The following is an 18,988-nucleotide window of genomic DNA, read 5'->3' as shown; positions in this document are numbered from 1 at the left end:
AATAACTTGCTTAAAATTACACAGTTCAGTTCAGTTCAGTCGCTCAGTCGTGTACGACTCTTTGCGACCCAATGATCGCAGCACGCCAGGCCTCCCTGTCCATCACCAACTCCCTGAGTTCACCTAGACTCATGTCCATCGAGTCAGTGATGCCATCCAGCCATCTCATCTTCTGTCGTCCCCTTCTCCCCCTGCCCCCAATCCCTCCCAGCATCAGAGTCTTTTCCAATGAGTCAACTCTTCGCATGAGGTGGCCAAAGTACTGGAGTTTCAGCTTTAGCATCATTCCTTCCAAAGAACACCCAGGGCTGATCTCCTTCAGAATGGACTGGTTGGATCTCCTTGCAGTCCAAGGGACTCTCCAGAGTCTTCTCCAAAACCACAGTTCAAAAGCATCAATTCTTCGGCGCTCAGCCTTCTTCACAGTCCAACTCTCACATCCATACATGATCATAGGAAAAACCATAGCCTTGACTAGACAAACCTTTGTTGGCAAAGTAATGTCTCTGCTTTTGAATATGATATCTAGGTTGGTCATAACTTTCCTTCCAAGGAATAAGCGTCTTTTAATTTCATGGCTGCAATCACCATCTGCAGTGATTTTGGAGCCCAGAAAAACAAAGTCTGACACTGTTTCCAATGTTTCCCCATCTATTTCCCATGAAGTGATGGGACCAGATGCCATGATCTTCCTTTTCTGAATGTTGAACTTTAAGCCAACTTTTTCACTCTCCACTTTCACTTTCATCAGGAGGCTTTTGAGTTCCTCTTCACTTTCTGCCATAAGGCTGGTGTCATCTGCATATCTGAGGTTATTGATATTTCTCCCGGCAATCTTGATTCCAGCTTGTGCTTTTTCCAGCCCAGTGTTTCTCATGATGTACTCTGCATATACGTTAAATAAGCAGAGTGACAATATACAGCCTTGACGTACTCCTTTTCCTATTTGGAACTAGTCTGTTGTTCCATGTCCAGTTCTAAGTGTCGCTTCCTGACCTGCATACAGATTTCTCAAAAGGCAGATCAGGTGGTCTGGTATGCCCATCTCTTTCAGAATTTTCCATAGTTTATTGTGATCCACACAGTCAAAGGCTTTGGCATAGTCAATAAAGCAGAAATAGATGTTTTTTTGGAACACTCTTGCTTTTTCTATGATCCAGCGGATGTTGGCAATTTGATCTCTGGTTCCTCTGCCTTTTCTAAAACCAGCTTGAACATCAAGTCACTCAGTCGTGTCCAACTCTTTGAGACCCCATGAATTGCAGCACTCCAGGCCTCGCTGTCCATCACCAACTCCTGGAGTTCACTCAAACTCACGTCCATCAAGTCGGTGATGCCATCCAGCCATCTCATCCTCTGTTGTCCCCTTCTCCTCCTGCCCCCAATACCTCCCAGCATCAGAGTCTTTTCCAATGAGTCAACTCTTCACATTGAGGTGGCCAAAGTACCGGAGTTTCAGCTTTAACATCATTCCTTCCAAAGAACACCCAGGGCTGATCTCCTTCAGAATGGACTGGTTGGATCTCCTTGCAGCCCAAGGGACTCTTAAGAGTCTTCTCCAACTCCACAGTTCAAAAGCATCAGTTCTCCGGCGCTCAGCCTTCTTCACAGTCCAACTCTCACATCCATACATGACCACAGGAAAAACCATAGCCTTGACTAGACGAACCCTTGTTGGCAAAGTAATGTCTCTGCTTTTGAATATGCTGTCTGGGTTGGTCATAACTTTCCTTCCAAGGAGTAAGCGTCTTTTAATTTCATGGCTGCAATCACCATCTGCAGTGATTTTGGAGACCAAAAAAATAAAAGTCTGACACTGTTTCCACTGTTTCCCCATCTATTTCCCATGAAGTGATGGGACCAGATGCCATGATCTTCGCTTTCTGAATGTTGAGCTTTTTCACTCTCCTCTTTCACTTTCATCAAGAGGCTTTTGAGTTCCTCTTCACTTTCTGCCATAAGGGTGGTGTCATCTGCGTATCTGAGGTTATTGATATTTCTCCCAGGCAACCTTGATTCCAGCTTGTGCTTCTTCCAGCCCAGCGTTTCTCATGATGTACTCTACATATAAGTTAAATAAGCAGGGTGACAGTATACAGCCTTGACGTACTCCTTTTCCTATTTGGAACCTGTCTGTTGTTCCATGTCCCATTCTAACTGTTGCTTCCTGACCTGCATATAGGTTTCTCAAGAAACAACAGAATGGGAAAGACTAGAGATCTCTTCAAGAAAATTAGAGATACCAAGGGAACATTTCATGCAAAGATGGGCTCGATAAAGGACAGAAATGGAAGGGACCTAACAGAAGCAGAAGATATTAAGAAGAGATGGCAAGAATACACAGAAGAACTGTACAAAAAAGAGCTTCACGACCCAGATAATCACGATGGTGTGATCACCCACCTAGAGCCAGACATCCTGGAATGTGAAGTCAAGTGGGCCTTAGAAAGCATCACTATGAACAAAGCTAGTGGAGGTGATGGAATTCCAGTTGAGCTATTCCAAATCCTGAAAGATGATGCTGTGAAAGTGCTGCACTCAATATGCCAGCAAATTTGGAAAACTCAGCAGTGGCCACAAGACTGGAAAAGCTCAGTTTTCATTCCAATCCCAAAGAAAGGCAATGCCAAAGAATGCTCACACTCCCGCACAATTGCACTCATTTCACACACCAGTAAAGTAATGCTCAAAATTCTCCAAGCCAGGCTTCAGCAGTACGTGAACCGTGAACTTCAGGAGTTCAAGCTGGTTTTAGAAAAGGCAGAGGAACCAGAGATCAAATTGCCAGCATCTGCTGGATCATCGAAAAAGCAAGAGAGTTCCAGAAAAACAACTATTTCTGCTTTATTGACTATGCCAAAGCCTTTGACTGTGTGGATCACAATAAACTGCAGGAAAAAATTACACAGCTATTAAGTAATATATGTTTTTGAAATTGTGTTTTTAGTCACAATTCAGATAAGTATATGGGACTTTGATTTACTTATTATCATCTCTAGCACTTTTAATTTATTATGAATTTATTAGAAAATCACTTCATATTCTTTGATTTCAACTCTTCTTTTTATTTGTTCTCAATTCAGGATGCACTAATTTTTTTTTTCCTATGCAGCATTTACAGTGTTACCCACTCTTGTGAAGTTTGGGAAACATTCTCAAAAAAGTCATTTTTTAGTTTTTATTTACTATATTTTACACTATAAACATGTTATTTATGCTTACTATAACAGAGCAGTAATTTGGTTAACTAATAACTTTCTGTCCTTCGATAACTTCATTATCTTGGTTTGTTTGGTTTTTTTTTAAGCAATAAAGAGTTTTTAAAGGAATTAAGTGGTGATTTTATCCAAGGCATATTATTCAATTAGTATATATGAATGTTCACTCTCTACTCAATATCATAGGCAAAAGTAAACTAAGAAAATGAAAAGTTCTTCAAAAATCATTATAAAATTACAAAATTCAAGCTGTATGTTTATATTTCCCATTCATTTACCTTACCTAAAAGTCTAGACTAGAATATAACCTAACAATAAAAATGAAAAAGAATATAGGAAACAGTTTTGGAGTTCACAATACAATTTTATAAAACCTTATTAAAGTAAACTTTTAATTTACAGTGTTTCTCAAGTACTTATAACTGCCCATAAATTGAGCATTTACATTTGTGAACATTCATTTATTATCATTAATTACAATTTTAAGTAGAAATCTTCCTTTCAGAATTCAAACCCAACAAGCAAGTTGTTACTTAAAAACTGGAAAAAAACAGTAACAAACTCTCTAAGACTTTTAACTACAAATCTATTGTGAAGAATAGCTGTTTGTTAAGACTATGTTTGGATTTTTTTACTGCTATCAGACACTTTTAAATACAAGGTTTTAATTGACTCCCCTAGAAAATTGTAATGAAAACTTTATTTTTATTTTTTAAATTTATTTTTAATTGAAGGATAACTGCTTTACAGTAGTATTGCTGTAATGAAAACTTTAATTCAAGCAAATAGTTAAGGTTAATCACACCTTCATCAATAAACATTTAATTGTTCTGTTACACTGTTTTACAAAAGTATTTTAAAGTCTAATGTTCAAACTAGTAGTATAGTAGTATAATATGATTATAGTAGTATAGTAATACAATATGATTACTGGGCAAACATGAATTTTACTCAAAATTAGCATTTATAATTCACAATCAAGCACAAGATAGTACTCACATGGGACAGAAAGCTCACACTTTTACCTTTATGATCAGTATAAATAAGTACATACCCTCCACATATTCTTCAACTCTATAACCTTCTGAAGACTTAAACAGTTTTAAAAAGAAAGTTTAAAGTTTTAAACCTCAATTTACAGTTATTAAATAGGGGGACAAATAACATTCAGATACACTCTGCACAAAAGTATTTTCCTATTAACAAACAGGAACTTCATATTAACTTCATCCTCCATTCTTGAGTGAATTATAAAACCTTTTAAAACTCTGTGTTATCACTGCTTATTTACATACAATCTCTATTACTAAACTATAAGCAATATGTGGCCAGGATACATGGGAATAAATTCACTTTGAGTGAATGAATAATAATATTACTATAATAATATAACAATAACAATAATATGACTCTGTAACGTATAACCCTGCACATAGGCATAAAAGAATTATCTCTAAAATAAGCTACACTTGGCTACATTCAGAATACAGAAATAAAAAATGCCTTACTAACTTTATGTCCTTTAAAAATCTAGTTTTCCTTTTTAGAAGGTTATGGTGGTTGAACAACAAAATTAAAGAGAAGAGTACACACTGCATACTGTAAACAGTGTGTTCTGTATAAATCCATTTATACAAATTTTTTAAAAAGGCAAAACTAATCTAGGGAAAAACAGATCAGTAGTTGCCTGAGGGGCTAGAGTGGGCAGAATTGACTACAAAAGAGTAGAAGTAGCTTCATGGGATGACTAAAACTTTCTATAGCTTGTCTGTAGTGGTTACACAATGTACACACTTGTTAAAAACTCAAGGAACACTTAAAATGGGTATACCTGTGTACATGTATAAAGATGGTTTGTTTTTGTTAAAAGAGAGGAAAGAAAGGATACAAAAAGTAACAGCAGAACCAACAAGCAAAATGTAGAGAGAACCATGAGAAAATGGAGACATAGGTAAAATGGGGAGACTGGGTGAAAAAAGAGAGCGAGACAGTGGAAAGAAGAACCAAAGTAAATTTAATAGGGCCTTTTGCAAATTATCACTATTTTTTTCAAAATCCTCTAACATTATTTCAGTTATTCTTCCTCACAACTCTTAGGTAAGCAAGTCTGATGATAATGTCCCTGATGAAGAAAAGGACCACTTATACGATTTTCCACGTGGTCTAACGGCTTAATCAAAATTAATATCCAGATTTTCTACTGCCTAACAATTTTCAGCAAGCTCAGGAACTAACACCAACCACAGCAAGAAACAGAACTAACTCCCAATATTCTATGAGTACTGCTTTTTCTATTGCTTATTCCTTCTTGGGTTTAGTTAGGCTCTGAAACATACCAGCAGAAATACGGTGCAGTGACTTCTATGCTTCTACAAACTACTGCCAAAGAAATGAAGAGACCAACGGCATCCTCCATTTTTAAAGCAGTCCTCCTTAGGTGGTGGCTTGCTTACCCCTCCCCTTTCTTTTCACTTTTGAGCACCATCATCAGTCAAAACAGGTTCAAACAGCGATGTGCTTCAGATAAATCTTCAAGACACCCACCAAAGGGAGGCATTGATTTGCTAATTTTGAGCATTAAAATATTCCTTAAAAGGGTCATCATCATAATCTTTACTGATTTTTATGTGTGGCTTATAGAATTTCTCTCATTATTTTATAGGAACTGTTAAGCTCAAGAAATCTACACAAAGTATTCTTTTTATACCACTTAAACAGTGGTATAACCTCATTAGGGCCTGAAGTATAAATACCAATTACCAAATATTTGTACTGTTAAAAGAGAGTAAGTAAAAACTCAAAACTCTGGAGTAAAATAGTCAAGTTTCAAATTCCAGCCTCCTCCACTAGCTAACTATGTGACCTTAGAAAAATCATTGAATCCCTCTATACTTCAGTTTCTTCATTGATTAAACAGGGATACTCACAGGATTTTTCTGAGGATTAAATGTGAAAAATATCTGTAAAAGCTGATAAATTGCTCAAAAAATGTTTTCAATTATTACTAACATTGAACTGATTACTCTTTCTTCTCTTTACCAACATTGTTTCTTCTAACATGTCCTACAAAGATGGCTTTACGTAGATTTTTTTTAAAACTAAAACTAAATTTGTAAAGAGTAATCAACAACTTGGCTCACTATTTATTAGTAACTTTTCTGTTCTTGTCTCATTTTAAAAACCAAGTACTAAATTTACTAAAGGACTAATATCATTTCTGAATGGGAAAGACAGGATAAGGATTCATGGCTGGCCTGCAGTAATAATCATTATCGACTTTAGCAACTAAACAACAACTTATAAAAGTAAATATTAAAAATAAAAGAGGAAAAAATCTATTTTAATAGTTATTAATAAAAGTAACTGAAAAATCTCATGCATTGCATCTTTAGTTTAAACCAAAAATATAGATTCTTCATCACAACATGAGGTTTTATTATACTTGGAAGCTGAAATCATTATCTATAGTTAATCCATAAAGATGATTTCTACCTTTTCATTCAAGTACATGTTTATAATTAGTGTATTATATACTTAATTAGATTTTTTAACCTTGATTTTTATTAAGACAGCAGGAAATAAAAGACACATGAATCTCTCTCACGCAACTTGAAATAAAATCTTAATAACAAGAAAAGAGTATAATAAGCAACATTACTATTGAAGAACATCTTTTACCTAACAGAATTATCCTCTCTCACTATATAATCAGGCCCAACTGATGGTTCAGATTAATTTGATCTTTGTTTTTTCTAATTACATGTTATCCTTAATAGAAAACAATCTAATCAGTCAACTTTTTCTAATAAAAAGTGGCTATTTATATAGTTATTGATCACAATAAGAAATGTCTTTCTGTACTTTCATTTTCAAGTTTTAGGGGACTCCTGGAATAAATACAGTAGAGTCAAGAGTGAATGAAGAGCAGACCAAGAACCATCTGATTAAATACGTATTTCTATCCTTTTGCTGTAATAAGCAACCGAATTCTAGTACTGAATAAAAATTAAAATAAAAAAAAAAGAGAAACAGAGTTTAAGAAGAGACAAAAAACAAATGAAAGGAAATTAGAGAGATGGATCCTAGAAACAAAAAGTTGGCATGAACTAGGTATAAATTTGTTATGTTTAAAATTCATTTCTATAATTATTTCAATAATAATATTTTAGTTTGTTAGGTATAGACAAATAGAGATTAATAGATTCTAACCCAGAAAAGGATTCAATAGAGTACTTTTAACATTAAATATTTCCAAAAAGTCCTTTCCAGTAAGTTATCTTAATACATATCATCGTGTATGCCCTGACTATCTTATGAACACAAGCCCTAGGAAAAAAATAAATCAGACTTAAAGGTAATTAAATATCCCAGTAATATCCCAATAAAATCTGTTTAAAAAAAAACCTGCTACTATTTTTAGGATTTTCAATTTTGAACTATAAAGTAAAATTACTGCATGATATAATATCTAATAGATTTAGAGTAGTGGTTTTTTTTTTAAGTAGTTTATTTTTCCCTAACTCATTACAATATTTCATCTTTTCTTTTAAAAATCTTCCAATCTTAAATATTTAAGTCATATTAGGACTACATCATATTGGTGTTTAGCTCTTATCTAACCAGTTCTTTAATTTGATCCATATGTAATTTCTTGACTCATACTTTTAAAAGTATTTTAATGTAATCTCTTAACTCATACTTTTTGAAGCATTTTAAAATTTTAATCCCGTTTTTATTACTCTATCTTCTTCTAATTTGCTTATATTATTTTCCCTGTTTTATCTGATTTTCTACCATCTTATATTACATCTCTATAGGTATTTCAAGAATGACTCCTTATTGCTTATTTAACTTTGTATGTCAGTTTTTACATAGCCAACTATATATGCCAAAATCAACATTTTTTAATATAGAAAGTGTAAGAAATGGTACCTTTTTTTGTAGCTGAACATTTTTTCCAGGCACAACAAAGAAAAATCCTAGCCTTAAAGTCTGAACTCTAAGTATAAACCACTTTATCTTTTAAAAAATATATACAAACTACCTTCTTTAAAGAAAGCAGGGAAAATGCAAAAATAGAATCAAAAGGTAAAAATCTGCAGAATATACTTTTGTCCAGGACTTTTTCTATGCAAGCTATTTTTAATATAATTACAACAATGTCTTTTATTTACTTATTTTATTAGGAGTTTCACATGTAACTATGGGGTCATCAGGAACATTATTTTAATGGCTATGAATCATTATATTAACTAGCTTTTCCTACTGTTGGGCAACCACTACATTAAAACAGCAGTAGCAGAACTACGTAGGGTGACAGAAGGTAACTAGACTTATGATGATCACTTCCCAATATATATAAATATCAAATCTTTGTTGTCAACTTGAAACTAATATATGCCAATTATATCACAAGTAAAAAAAGCAAAACCTAATTTCCTGTTCTTAAAAAGGAGACAGAGTAGAAAGGTCCATCACTGATATGTAAGATAAATGCAAACAAACTGAATAGTAAAAAGATTTTGAAACTATTTTTAAAGCTAAAAACTCAACTGTAGGTTTTCCAACTTTTGTTTCAAATCCTCCCCCCAAAAAAACTTTAATTTGTAAAATCTATGTTCTTTAAAAAGCTTAACAAATTGTATGATAACAACTAAATTCCCTCACTCTGGGCTGTGCACATGTGTTTAGTTGCTAAGACATGTCAAGATTCTTGAGACCCAGTGGACTGTAGCCCACCAGGTTCCTCTATCCATGGGATTTCCCAGGCAAGAATACTGGAATGGTTGCCATCTCCTCCTCCAGGGGATCTTTCTGCATCTCCTATGTCTCCTGCACTGGCAAGCAGATTCTTTACCACTGAGCCATCTGGGAAACCCCACTCAAGGCTGATGTTTTTAGTTATCAGATGGAAATCTGGACTACTGACGTAAGCACACAATAAATATTACTAGACAATACTTCATATTATATATCATAGCAAGTCAGTACAGTTTAGTACTTAAGAGCACAGACTCTAAAGTGAGACTACTTGGGTTGGAATCTTGTCTTTACAACTTCTCAGCTGTGTGACTCTCTCTATGTTACTGAAACTCCCTGTGCCTCCTTAGCTTCCTCATCTGTGAAATGGTGTAATAATAATGATCTCAAATAGCTGTTATGAGAATTGAGTTATTTGTAAAGTTCCTGGCACACAGTAAAAACTATGTAGATGACTGTTTAAATTTTTAAAATTTAGGTAACATTTACTGTGTTTACTATGTGCCAGGCTAAACGCTTTACATGAATTTGCCTCAAATAATCTTAACAACACCTATGAAGATACTATTATTGTCCCCATTTAAAAAACAGAGAAAACCGAAGGACAGAAAGACTAAATGACTAAGCTGAGATCATACACAAATGTTGAACAAGGATCTGAACGTAAGTATGACCACATAACCTACAAATCTAGCATAGATTTTCTTATACACTTGAAGCAGTAGCTTCCTGCTATATCTTGTTGAAATAAATTAGAATATGTATTTCCTGGAATAACAGAGTATTTTAAGAAGTAATACAAGAAATATCACTCTAATACAGAGGTATTTATACATGAAATGATTATGATGTCTGATATTTAATACAGCTTGAGGGAGGAGAGAGGATTAAGAAGAGTAGACATACTTTGATAATTGTTAAAGTCTGGTCATGGGTCTATATGGCTTCATCATTTTATTCTCTCCACTTTTGTATATTCTTTAAAACTTCCACAATAAAAGGTTGAAAATAGAATAGGGTACATAGATTAAACTCTTTTATCACACAAGCAAACAACTTTCTTTTGATACTTTGTATCAGAGATATAAAAGGACATGACAAACTTGATACTTATACATTTTACAATTTATATATAATCTGTAAAGGGTGATCTTACTTGAAACAAGTGAATATCCTCTCAACCAAAATGAAAAATTAGTAAAAGCATTTTGGTTAAACATATACATATTAAATTTCTGTTTGCATTTCAAAACATTTGCTTAAGTAATTAACACTCATATTTTTTCTTTTCTTTCTCCTGCCTGATATCTCTACAATTATAACACTCTAATTTGTTGCCCATATTTATACAGACAAATATAACTTCACAACATGGTCACAAATTGAACATTACAAATAACAACAAATATGCTTCACTAAGAGACGCTTCAGAAATTCCTTGCCTCAAATTGAAGTTGATTTGTATATTAATATATAACTATGGACTTTTATAAGTATAAATATAATAAATAATTCATTTGAGAACATTTTATATGTTTTAAGTTACAGTTAAGACAACTTGGCTGATACTAAAGGAACAAATACACAACATGTAATAAGCCAGACACTATACTAAGCACTTTCATACACATTAGCTCACTAAATTTAAGAGATTATATACATTTTAATAAAAGAATATTAAGACTTAGATAAAATCATTTCCCCGAGGTCACAGAGCTAATAAGTAGCTAAATGATATTCAAATTTAAGCTTACATACAAAACCCACTTTTTCCCTTGCTATATATACCAGGCTACCATATGGGAGGCAAAAACCTACACTCAAGTCAAACTTAAATATTTAGGGCCTTTTTTTAAGTGGACCATAAAATGCTTAAGTTGCGGGCTACATGTATATTACAGTGGCAGCTTGGGTTCGGGTAAAAAGTACCAACTACAACACAAAAGCACTGTTTACTTTGCTACTGTATGACTCTCCCCCCTCCCCAAGTCTCTTAATTTCAGGTTACTCATCATAAGGAAGTTAACATCTTTGCAGTCCAATTCCCAGGGTTATAAGATCCAAAAATGACAAAACTACAAAAACAAAACAAGTAGTCCTCTTTTTTTGTCTAAAAATGCTAAAGGCAACACAGAATAAAGTTTTCTAAAGTAACTGTCAGCCGTTTGTTCTACAGTCTATTAACATTTCCAGAACTTTCTAAAACCTTTTTTTCTAAGCATAACTCAATCAGTATCTCTATTACTTGGCTTTTCTCATCCTTCAAAATGATGCAACAGTAACGACATCAATGCTTTTGTAATAAATAATATTCCATTCTGAAATGCTCAGCCTACAGAAGTTTTAAATTTTGACTTTTCAAACTAAACGTGTTTGGTGTCACTCTTAGTCATATTCATTACCTTACTTAATGTTAGAGCCTTTTTACATTCAGTTTGCTTTGTAAAAAACTTGAATCAAGATACGGAATTCTAAAATAGAACACCCAACACATAATTTTTAAGTTTTGTGGGTTTTTTTCCCAAAGCTTCTCAAAACAGATACAATAGCTAACAAGGACATCAAACACAGCAATAAAATCCACTAAAACATTCAGCTGCTCTAAAAGAAGGATCAGGCTCTTCAGGAGAAAACTACATTGTATGAGTTTGCAAAGTTTCTCATTTAAACTCCATTTTAGAGAAAGCCTTTGCATACTCACACAATATGCTTTAAAATGGCACTTTGCTGACCTTCCAATAGTCCAGCTCTATGAAAATTCTGTGATGGGTGTAACTTCAGAGAATCTGAAAAACACAAAAAGCATTAAGTACTTTTTATGCTGAATGACTAAAAAAAAAGCCAAGGATAGCATACATCTCTTATATAATTGTCACGTATTTTTAAGAGCTAAAGTCCATATTTGCGAATATATTCTCTGCAAAGAAAGGCTGAATTGCCTCTACACTGGCCTTCATGCTAAACTTAGATTTTCATAAAGCATTTGTTTCATGGAAAATTATCTGATGATTACTGCACAAATGGTGTTAATGTCTTGACTATTTTTAACACCCAATTGTATCACATTAGCCCTCCTCTAAGGATCACCTCTAGATACCGTCTCTTCCTTCTGACACTCAAAATTAAATATTTTCAAGCTACTTCAGGTAATGTTGCCCGAAAAACATCCTACAGGATGGTGATTGCCGGCTAAAGTCATCAGAGCAACAACAAGACAATGGCTACAGTCACTAAGTAGGACTCTACAAACGTCAGTCGATAAAGCCCAGTACCTTCCAGAGTAAACCATCGCACTCGGATTCACTTAAGCGATTTAGATAGAAGAAGGTGAGGCTGAAGCCGCCCTTTTTGGAAGAGGTGGGATCAGCGGGTGGATACATCAAACCCAAAACTAAAGAGACCCTGAATTTCTCAGTAAAGAGGTCCACATTGGTATTCATTTTTTTAATACGTCAAAATAAATGGCTAATAGCCCAGTAATATATTTTACCCCCTCTCAATGGTTTAAAAAGTGGTGAAGAGTGCAGTGAGAGAATTTTGGTTTGATGGCCCTTGCACAAGGAACCTGTTCTAACACATTCTTGTGTCCAGTATAGGAATTTAACCCCAGTAGAGATCAGCTCAAGTGTTAATATTTTATATCCCGGGAATCCCCTCCAAGCCTTAGCCAACAGTTTTAAAACTGGAAACTCTGTGCAATGTCCCCTCCCTGCAACAAGCCCCAGAACGGCAACGAAAGAGAAAATTCTCAAAGGACAGCGTCTCTGCCCTGAGCTGGTACCCCTGGGACAGGAGAGGAATAAAACTAATGCAGAGAGAGCACCCCTCTCTTTGTAAAACAGAGGGAGAAGTAAGTAATTAGACTGTCACAGAGATGGAAAGAGAGAAAAAAGAAAAGAAAATTCGGGCTCTTTCCAGCAATAAGATGACGAGGAAAGAAGGACGCCTGGTCGAGGGGGGCCGTCCCAACAAGGGGAGGGAGTGGACTAGGCCGGAGAGAGAGGGGGGAGAACCACGGCGCACAAACAACCTGGAGGGGGAGAAAAATGGTGATCCTGCACCCAGAACCAGCTCCAGGCTACACTGCCCCTTTGGGGGCAACTTTGCTGGGGAGGGTGGTCCTGGTAAGAAGAGCCACGGCGCCCGGATCGCGGCAGCTCCAGCGCGGGGCCCAGTCCTGGGTGATCCTCAAGCCGGGGAGGCCGGGGCCGGCCGCCCGGGGAGAGGGGAGAGCCCGCCACCGAGGGGCGCTCAGAGCCACCGGGGGCCGCAGACCCGGGGGCCGGCGGTATTTGGGCCCCAGGCGGCAGGCGGCTCCGCGGGGGAGGGGCCGCCACTCCTCTTGGGCCCCTTCCACCACCGCCCCCAGCCCCTCGGCCTCTCCTTACCACCCCCACCCCTCGCAAGACAGACCATTCCGGCGGAAGCTCGGCCGCCCCCCAACCGGGACCCCTCCGGTTCCCCCTGGGTCGGGCCTCCCCGCTTCCCCCACACACACCCCAGCCCCCAGCCTGACTCACCTCGTGAGTACAGGGACTTGGGCGACTCCAGGTCTAGGTCCGCGCTGAGCAATGAGATGAAGTCCGAGGGCATCGCAACTCGACCCAGCCCGGCCCGAGGGCAGCGGGAGGGGGGGAGCGGCGGTGGCGGCGGCACCTCCTCTCCGGGACCGCGGGCACCGAACCGGGGGCGGCAGGCGAGGGCGGCTGCCGCTGCCTCCTCCTCGAGGGCAGTGACTTCCACCGAGCCGACGAACCGAGGAAACAGCGGCGGGGTGGAGGGAGAACTCCACGGCGACTAATTCCCGGCGAGCCAGGAGCGGGGGTTCAGGTCGGGGGAAAGGGAAGGGGAGAGCCAACGGGTCCGTTTCGTGCTTCTCCTCAGCGAAAACTGACGGTCGCCGCCACCGCCGCCGCCGCTGACAGGAATCTGAGCCCCGCCTCCCGCGAGGCACTGCGCAGGCGCGGAGGGGGGCGCCCCAGAGCAGGGAATAGCCCAGGCGACTACCGGAGGGCGGGAAGGCGCGCCACGGAACAGCATCAACAAGGGCTCCGCTTCCTGCTGCAGCGGCCCGGGGCTGCTGTTCACGAGCTGGGAAACGGCCCCGCCCCGCTGCCGAGAGGGAGGGAGGCTGGGAGGTGTCCGCGCCTGGGGCCCCGGGGAAGGAAAAGGTATTTGCACCGACCTGGTGGCGGCAAGCCGGAGGCGGCCGGCCCAGCTCCAAGCTGAGCTCAGGAGGACACAAACCTAGGGGAGCCGAGTTGTCTCCGGGAACAGGGGAGAACCACCCCCCTCCAACGCCCCCAGAGTCGGGACATCCCGAGCGGGCAGGCGTGGGGTCTCAGAGGGGAATAGAGTTTCGTCCCTTGGAGTTACCACTCCTTTGGGGTTTTCATAGCAATGTCTGAATTGAGTTGGCCAAAGGACTATCAAACTCATTTCTTAATTAGGAAATGGCAGACCATATCCTGGAAACCTTGAGTTATTAGTTGTTTTTAAATTAAAGAACCTTCTCTACCATCTTTACCCTTCCCCTTCTTTCTCTCCCCCCCAACCCCCAACTTTTAGAGGCTGAAAAAAAAAGAAATTTAAGTCTCTCATTGTGCTGGGATGGCCTGGTGTTTTCAGAGTGGGAGATAAAAGTCAATTTAAAAACTGAGTCCTATGAATCCACCTGACTGTTGTAGAGGGGAAAAAAGCAAACTTAAAAACCATTCTTACAGTTTTTCTTTTTCTTCTTAACCTGTGGACTATACAAGAATGGAGAAAGGACACTTAATTTGAGTTTTTGCTGTTCTATTCATGAGACCAAAAGTTTCCATTGCAAAAACTGAAAATTCTCACATACACCACAGACCGTTTCCTGACTCTAATAGACTTATGAGAAATTTTTAGTCAAGTTATTAAAAATCAATCATATCAATTGGAGTGCAGGGTATGCTACATAGGAAATAATTTTACTCTTGTGTGGAATACTAATGCCAGCAGCCACTGGGGCAATATTTTTAAGCTATTTGAGTTGGTTTAGTTTTTATTATTTACAAAGATAGTTACAAATCATTAAAAAATTGGCCTGTTATTTATATATATATACACATATATGTGTGTATACACATACATGCACACAGGATTTGTGGAACCTTTCCCCCAAGAATTTGAGCAATTCATCTGGACTTGGAGTGGTGGGGATAAGGGAGAAGCCCTAAGCAAAGGAGACCCCTGTCAAGTGTCTCTGGGGTGGGGCCCTCTGCAAAGCTTTACCTGCAGACCAGGAATTTAAACTTGTGTCACCAGGGTCCACCTATCTTTCCATCTTTACATCTGAGTCAGGTTGCCCAATTCTCTTCACTGCCTTGTGTGTAGTAATCAACCCTGTGAACATTCTCTTCCTGTCAGAGGTAAGAAAGCTTTTCAGAGCCACCCCAAGATGGCAAAGCAGAACCAGAAATTATTCTCAAAAGTACATCACCAATGTACGCTGTTGTAACAAGTCCCAACAGAAGTCCCTTCAAAACGGGCCAAAGTCCCATTCATTTGAGAGAGGAAGATTCAGACCCCACATTGCCCAACAGGCCAAGGATTAGGCCAAAGCTTTTGGATCTAAGTGGGTGTGAACACCTATTGGAGACCTCCCCACTCCATTAGTCCATACGTAATGTGAGAAGAGGAAATTCTGCAAGGTACCAGGCAGAACCCCATACAACAAAAAAAAAGTTGAATGAGTCACTCTGAACTTATCCCTCTCCCCCAGATCTATGTAATCATTCAACAGACTTAGGGTATAGGAAATCCCCATTGCTGTCCTGACCCTAGTTAACAAGTCAAGAATTGGCAAGGCCTCTTCCTTCCCCTTTCCCTTAACATTTCTCTGCTCTTTTATGACTTTTTTCCTAGTACTGTGCTAAGCTTTGTTGTTTATGTTAATCAGATTTTCCCTGATTGAGTAAAAGCAAAGTGAATAAGTTTCCCCCAAAAGGTAATTTGACCTCAACTGAATTCCAGGGATTCTTTGGGCTCAGGACCCACTCCATCAAGCCCTGCATCAAGCAGTGATTGTATCTAAACAAACATTTGAAAACTCAGTGGTTAACTCCACCTCCCATCCTTTCACAGAGATACTTAAAAAACAAAACAAAAACGCTTAAATGGATAGTTTTCATGGTCATGCTTTGCAATACCATAGAGACGCAGATTTTCAATGACTAAAAGTACAGATTCACCAGTAAACAGTGTTTGCTCTGCTCTGATCACAAAAATACAGTATGACCTTCCTAATAGTCAGGGTTACCAAAAATAATTATCTGATCATTGTGTTTTTAGTAAATTACATGCACCGTCAAGTTCCAATGGTATTTCCTTTTCTGGTCATTAATATCTCATTTGCTTTCCATTTTATCTGATATTTGAAATAGTCTCATTTTATATTTTAAAACCCACTCTATTACTAGAACATATTAGCACCCCCTTGGTGGCTCAGACTATAAAGAATATGCCTGCAATGCAGGAGATCTGGCTTCGATCCCTGGGTCGGGAAGATCCCCTGGAGAAGGAAATGGCAACCCACTCCAGTATTCTTGCTTGGAGAATTCCGTGGACAGTGGAGCCTGGTGGGCTATAGTCTATGGGGTCGCAAAGAGTTGGACACAACTGAGGGACTAACACTTCCACCAGAACATACTTCTTCATAAAACCTTTTCTATGCCCAACATGAAGTAAAACTTTAAGCATATAAAATTTGGAAATTTCCTTTCACTGGAAATTACAATAGAATCATGGGACAAAACATAAAGAAGACTTAATAGTTTATAGAATTTCTTTACATTACTTCCCAATTGTTATATCATATTCCCTAGTTATTTGATTAAGATGTTCCCAGAAACCCAGATTCAACTACAAGGTTGTGTAGATTATGCAATAGAATGGCAGTTCTTACACTGACGGTGTGTCCTTTAACCCCTCCTGGACCTGTTTAGGCACCTTAGTGAATAGCTGGATCTGCTCTCACTGAAAGAGGTTCAAATATCAACCACTGAAAAGGAATTAAATAAACTCATACAGAATAGAGGCATGTGTTGTCACAAGATCTTCAGAATTTTCGTCATTCTAATACAATTAAGGCTTTTAAAATAATTTTAGTCACGTGTATATTGTAGTGAACCTGCTAAACAAACACAAAACCTGAAAGGAAAATTTCCAGAGCAATTCAAGAAACAGACAAAAAAAAGTTTAGACCACAAATTATCTTTGCCCCACCTTGGGAGCACTCCTTCATAATAATGGAGAATTGATAGTGGTGGGAAATAGCAGGACAGCATTTGTGCTGAAACTGTAACCGAATTCTTATTTGATGATGTTTATGCATCAATTTTCACTCCTAGAACATGTTCTAGCAAATATTTCTGAAGGTGAAATTTGTTTCAATAGTTTTGCCATGGAGTTTAGAATATTTTCACTTCTGACATCTTTCAAAGTGTACCTAAATCTGATAATCAGGCATCTCATTCACTTTGATGAAGTACTTTGGCATTTTATGAGTTGCTTGGTCTGGGTCAGAGTTTTCATTTGAAGACCCATGGAGACAAAAGTCTCTCAAGATTTAGAATGGTTGCAAGTCCTGAGATACAGTGCAATCAGTTTGAATCCAGAGGATTTAGCAGTGAGGAAAGAGGTAAATGCCAGAGGAATTCAAAGGGTGGATCAGGGAGGAGTAACTTAAATGGGAAAATAGAAATTCTTGAGCCCTTTAAACCAAGAAAGGAAGGAAGACATCTCTAGGTCATCCCATCCCAAGAGTAGGCAGGTTAGACTTAGGCAAACTGCTCAAGTCCTTATTCACATTGGCCTTGATACGACCACCTATCTTTGCCATGGTGCTCTTTCCACATCTAATTATAATATATATTGAGTCTAGCAGCCCCACCTTGGCTGTGATCTTAGTTTGACCAAAAGTACAAATTAGAAGTGGTTTTACAATCTCCTATTACCCTCTCAATGGCACCCCACTCCAGTACTCTTGCCTGGAAAATCCCATGGATGAAGGAACCTGGTAGGCTGCAGTCCATGGGGTCACTAAGTCGGACACGACTGAGGGACTTCACTTTCACTTTTCACTTTCATGTATTGGAGAAGGAAATGGCAACCCACTCCAGTGTTCTTGCCTGGAGAATCCCAGGGACGGCGGAGCCTGGTGGGCTGCCGTCTATGGGGTCGCACAGAGTCGGACACGACTGAAGCGACTTACCAGCAGCAGCAGCATTACCCTCTCTCAGTTCATGGAGTTTTAACCTGAGGTCCCTTGGTTTTCTTCAAGACATCTGTGATCTCCTTAAACTTGTATACAAATTTTTCTAAGTGTGTACCTACATATGTCTCTTTCTTTAGGATGAAAGTCTTTAACTTTCTATGTTTTTGGAAAAAGAAATATACTTAACCTGGAAAAAAAAAAATGAAAAACCATTCTTCTGTATGAATACTATCTATTCTTGTGTCTTTCCACAAATGGGCCCTGGGAACTGTGCTAAGTACAAGAAACATGAAGATTTTTACAAAGAGGAATATGAGAAATACGTGTGTGTGTGCTTAGTGGCTCACTCCTGTCCGACTCTTTGCAACCCCATGGACTGTAGCCCACCAGGCTCCTCTGTCCATGGGGATTCTCCAGGCAAGAATACTGGAGTGGGTTGCCCTCCTCCAGGGTATCTTCCCAATTTAGGGATCGAACCAAGGTCTCCCTCACTGCAGGATTCTTTACTGTCTGAGCCACCAGGGAAGCCCTATGAGAAATTTACTCTCCGTCTAATGGAGGAGCTGACCTGTAAACAAGCTCACACTGTGACAGGTGCTAAGCTAGAATTCTGTACAGGTACCTAGAAATGATTTATCCTTTTACTTTCTTAGCTGATAGAGGGGAAGAGAAAGAAATGCTACCTGTCATTCTTTCTCTTCCCCCTACTATCCTCCACAGCTGATATCTCTTCACTCCAACCCTAATTTTGTAAAGTGGTTAAAAG

At 38.5% G+C, this 18,988-nt stretch overlaps 1 protein-coding gene across 4 annotated transcripts in view; it reads right to left on the bottom strand.

Moving 5' to 3' along the window:
• NFAT5 (nuclear factor of activated T cells 5) overlaps positions 1-13,906 on the bottom strand; it is a 122,623-nt gene extending 108,717 nt beyond the window's left edge. For 2 of the 4 annotated variants that reach the window (XM_025268955.3, XM_025268956.3), the window contains exons 1-2: positions 13,499-13,906; positions 11,711-11,764 (exon numbers count right to left, since the gene is read on the bottom strand). In XM_025268955.3, the coding sequence (XP_025124740.1) occupies positions 11,711-11,764; positions 13,499-13,571 (127 nt within the window). In that variant the 5' untranslated portion in view covers positions 13,572-13,906. The other 2 variants (XM_025268957.3, XM_025268958.3) reach the window with 2 other exon arrangements.
• Positions 13,907-18,988: the final 5,082 nt, after the last annotated feature.

Source organism: Bubalus bubalis, chromosome 18, assembly GCF_019923935.1.
Source record: "Bubalus bubalis isolate 160015118507 breed Murrah chromosome 18, NDDB_SH_1, whole genome shotgun sequence".
Lineage (NCBI taxonomy): Eukaryota > Metazoa > Chordata > Mammalia > Artiodactyla > Bovidae > Bubalus > Bubalus bubalis.
Note: the sequence above shows the minus strand (reverse complement) of the source record. Positions and strands in the feature narration are given on the sequence as shown.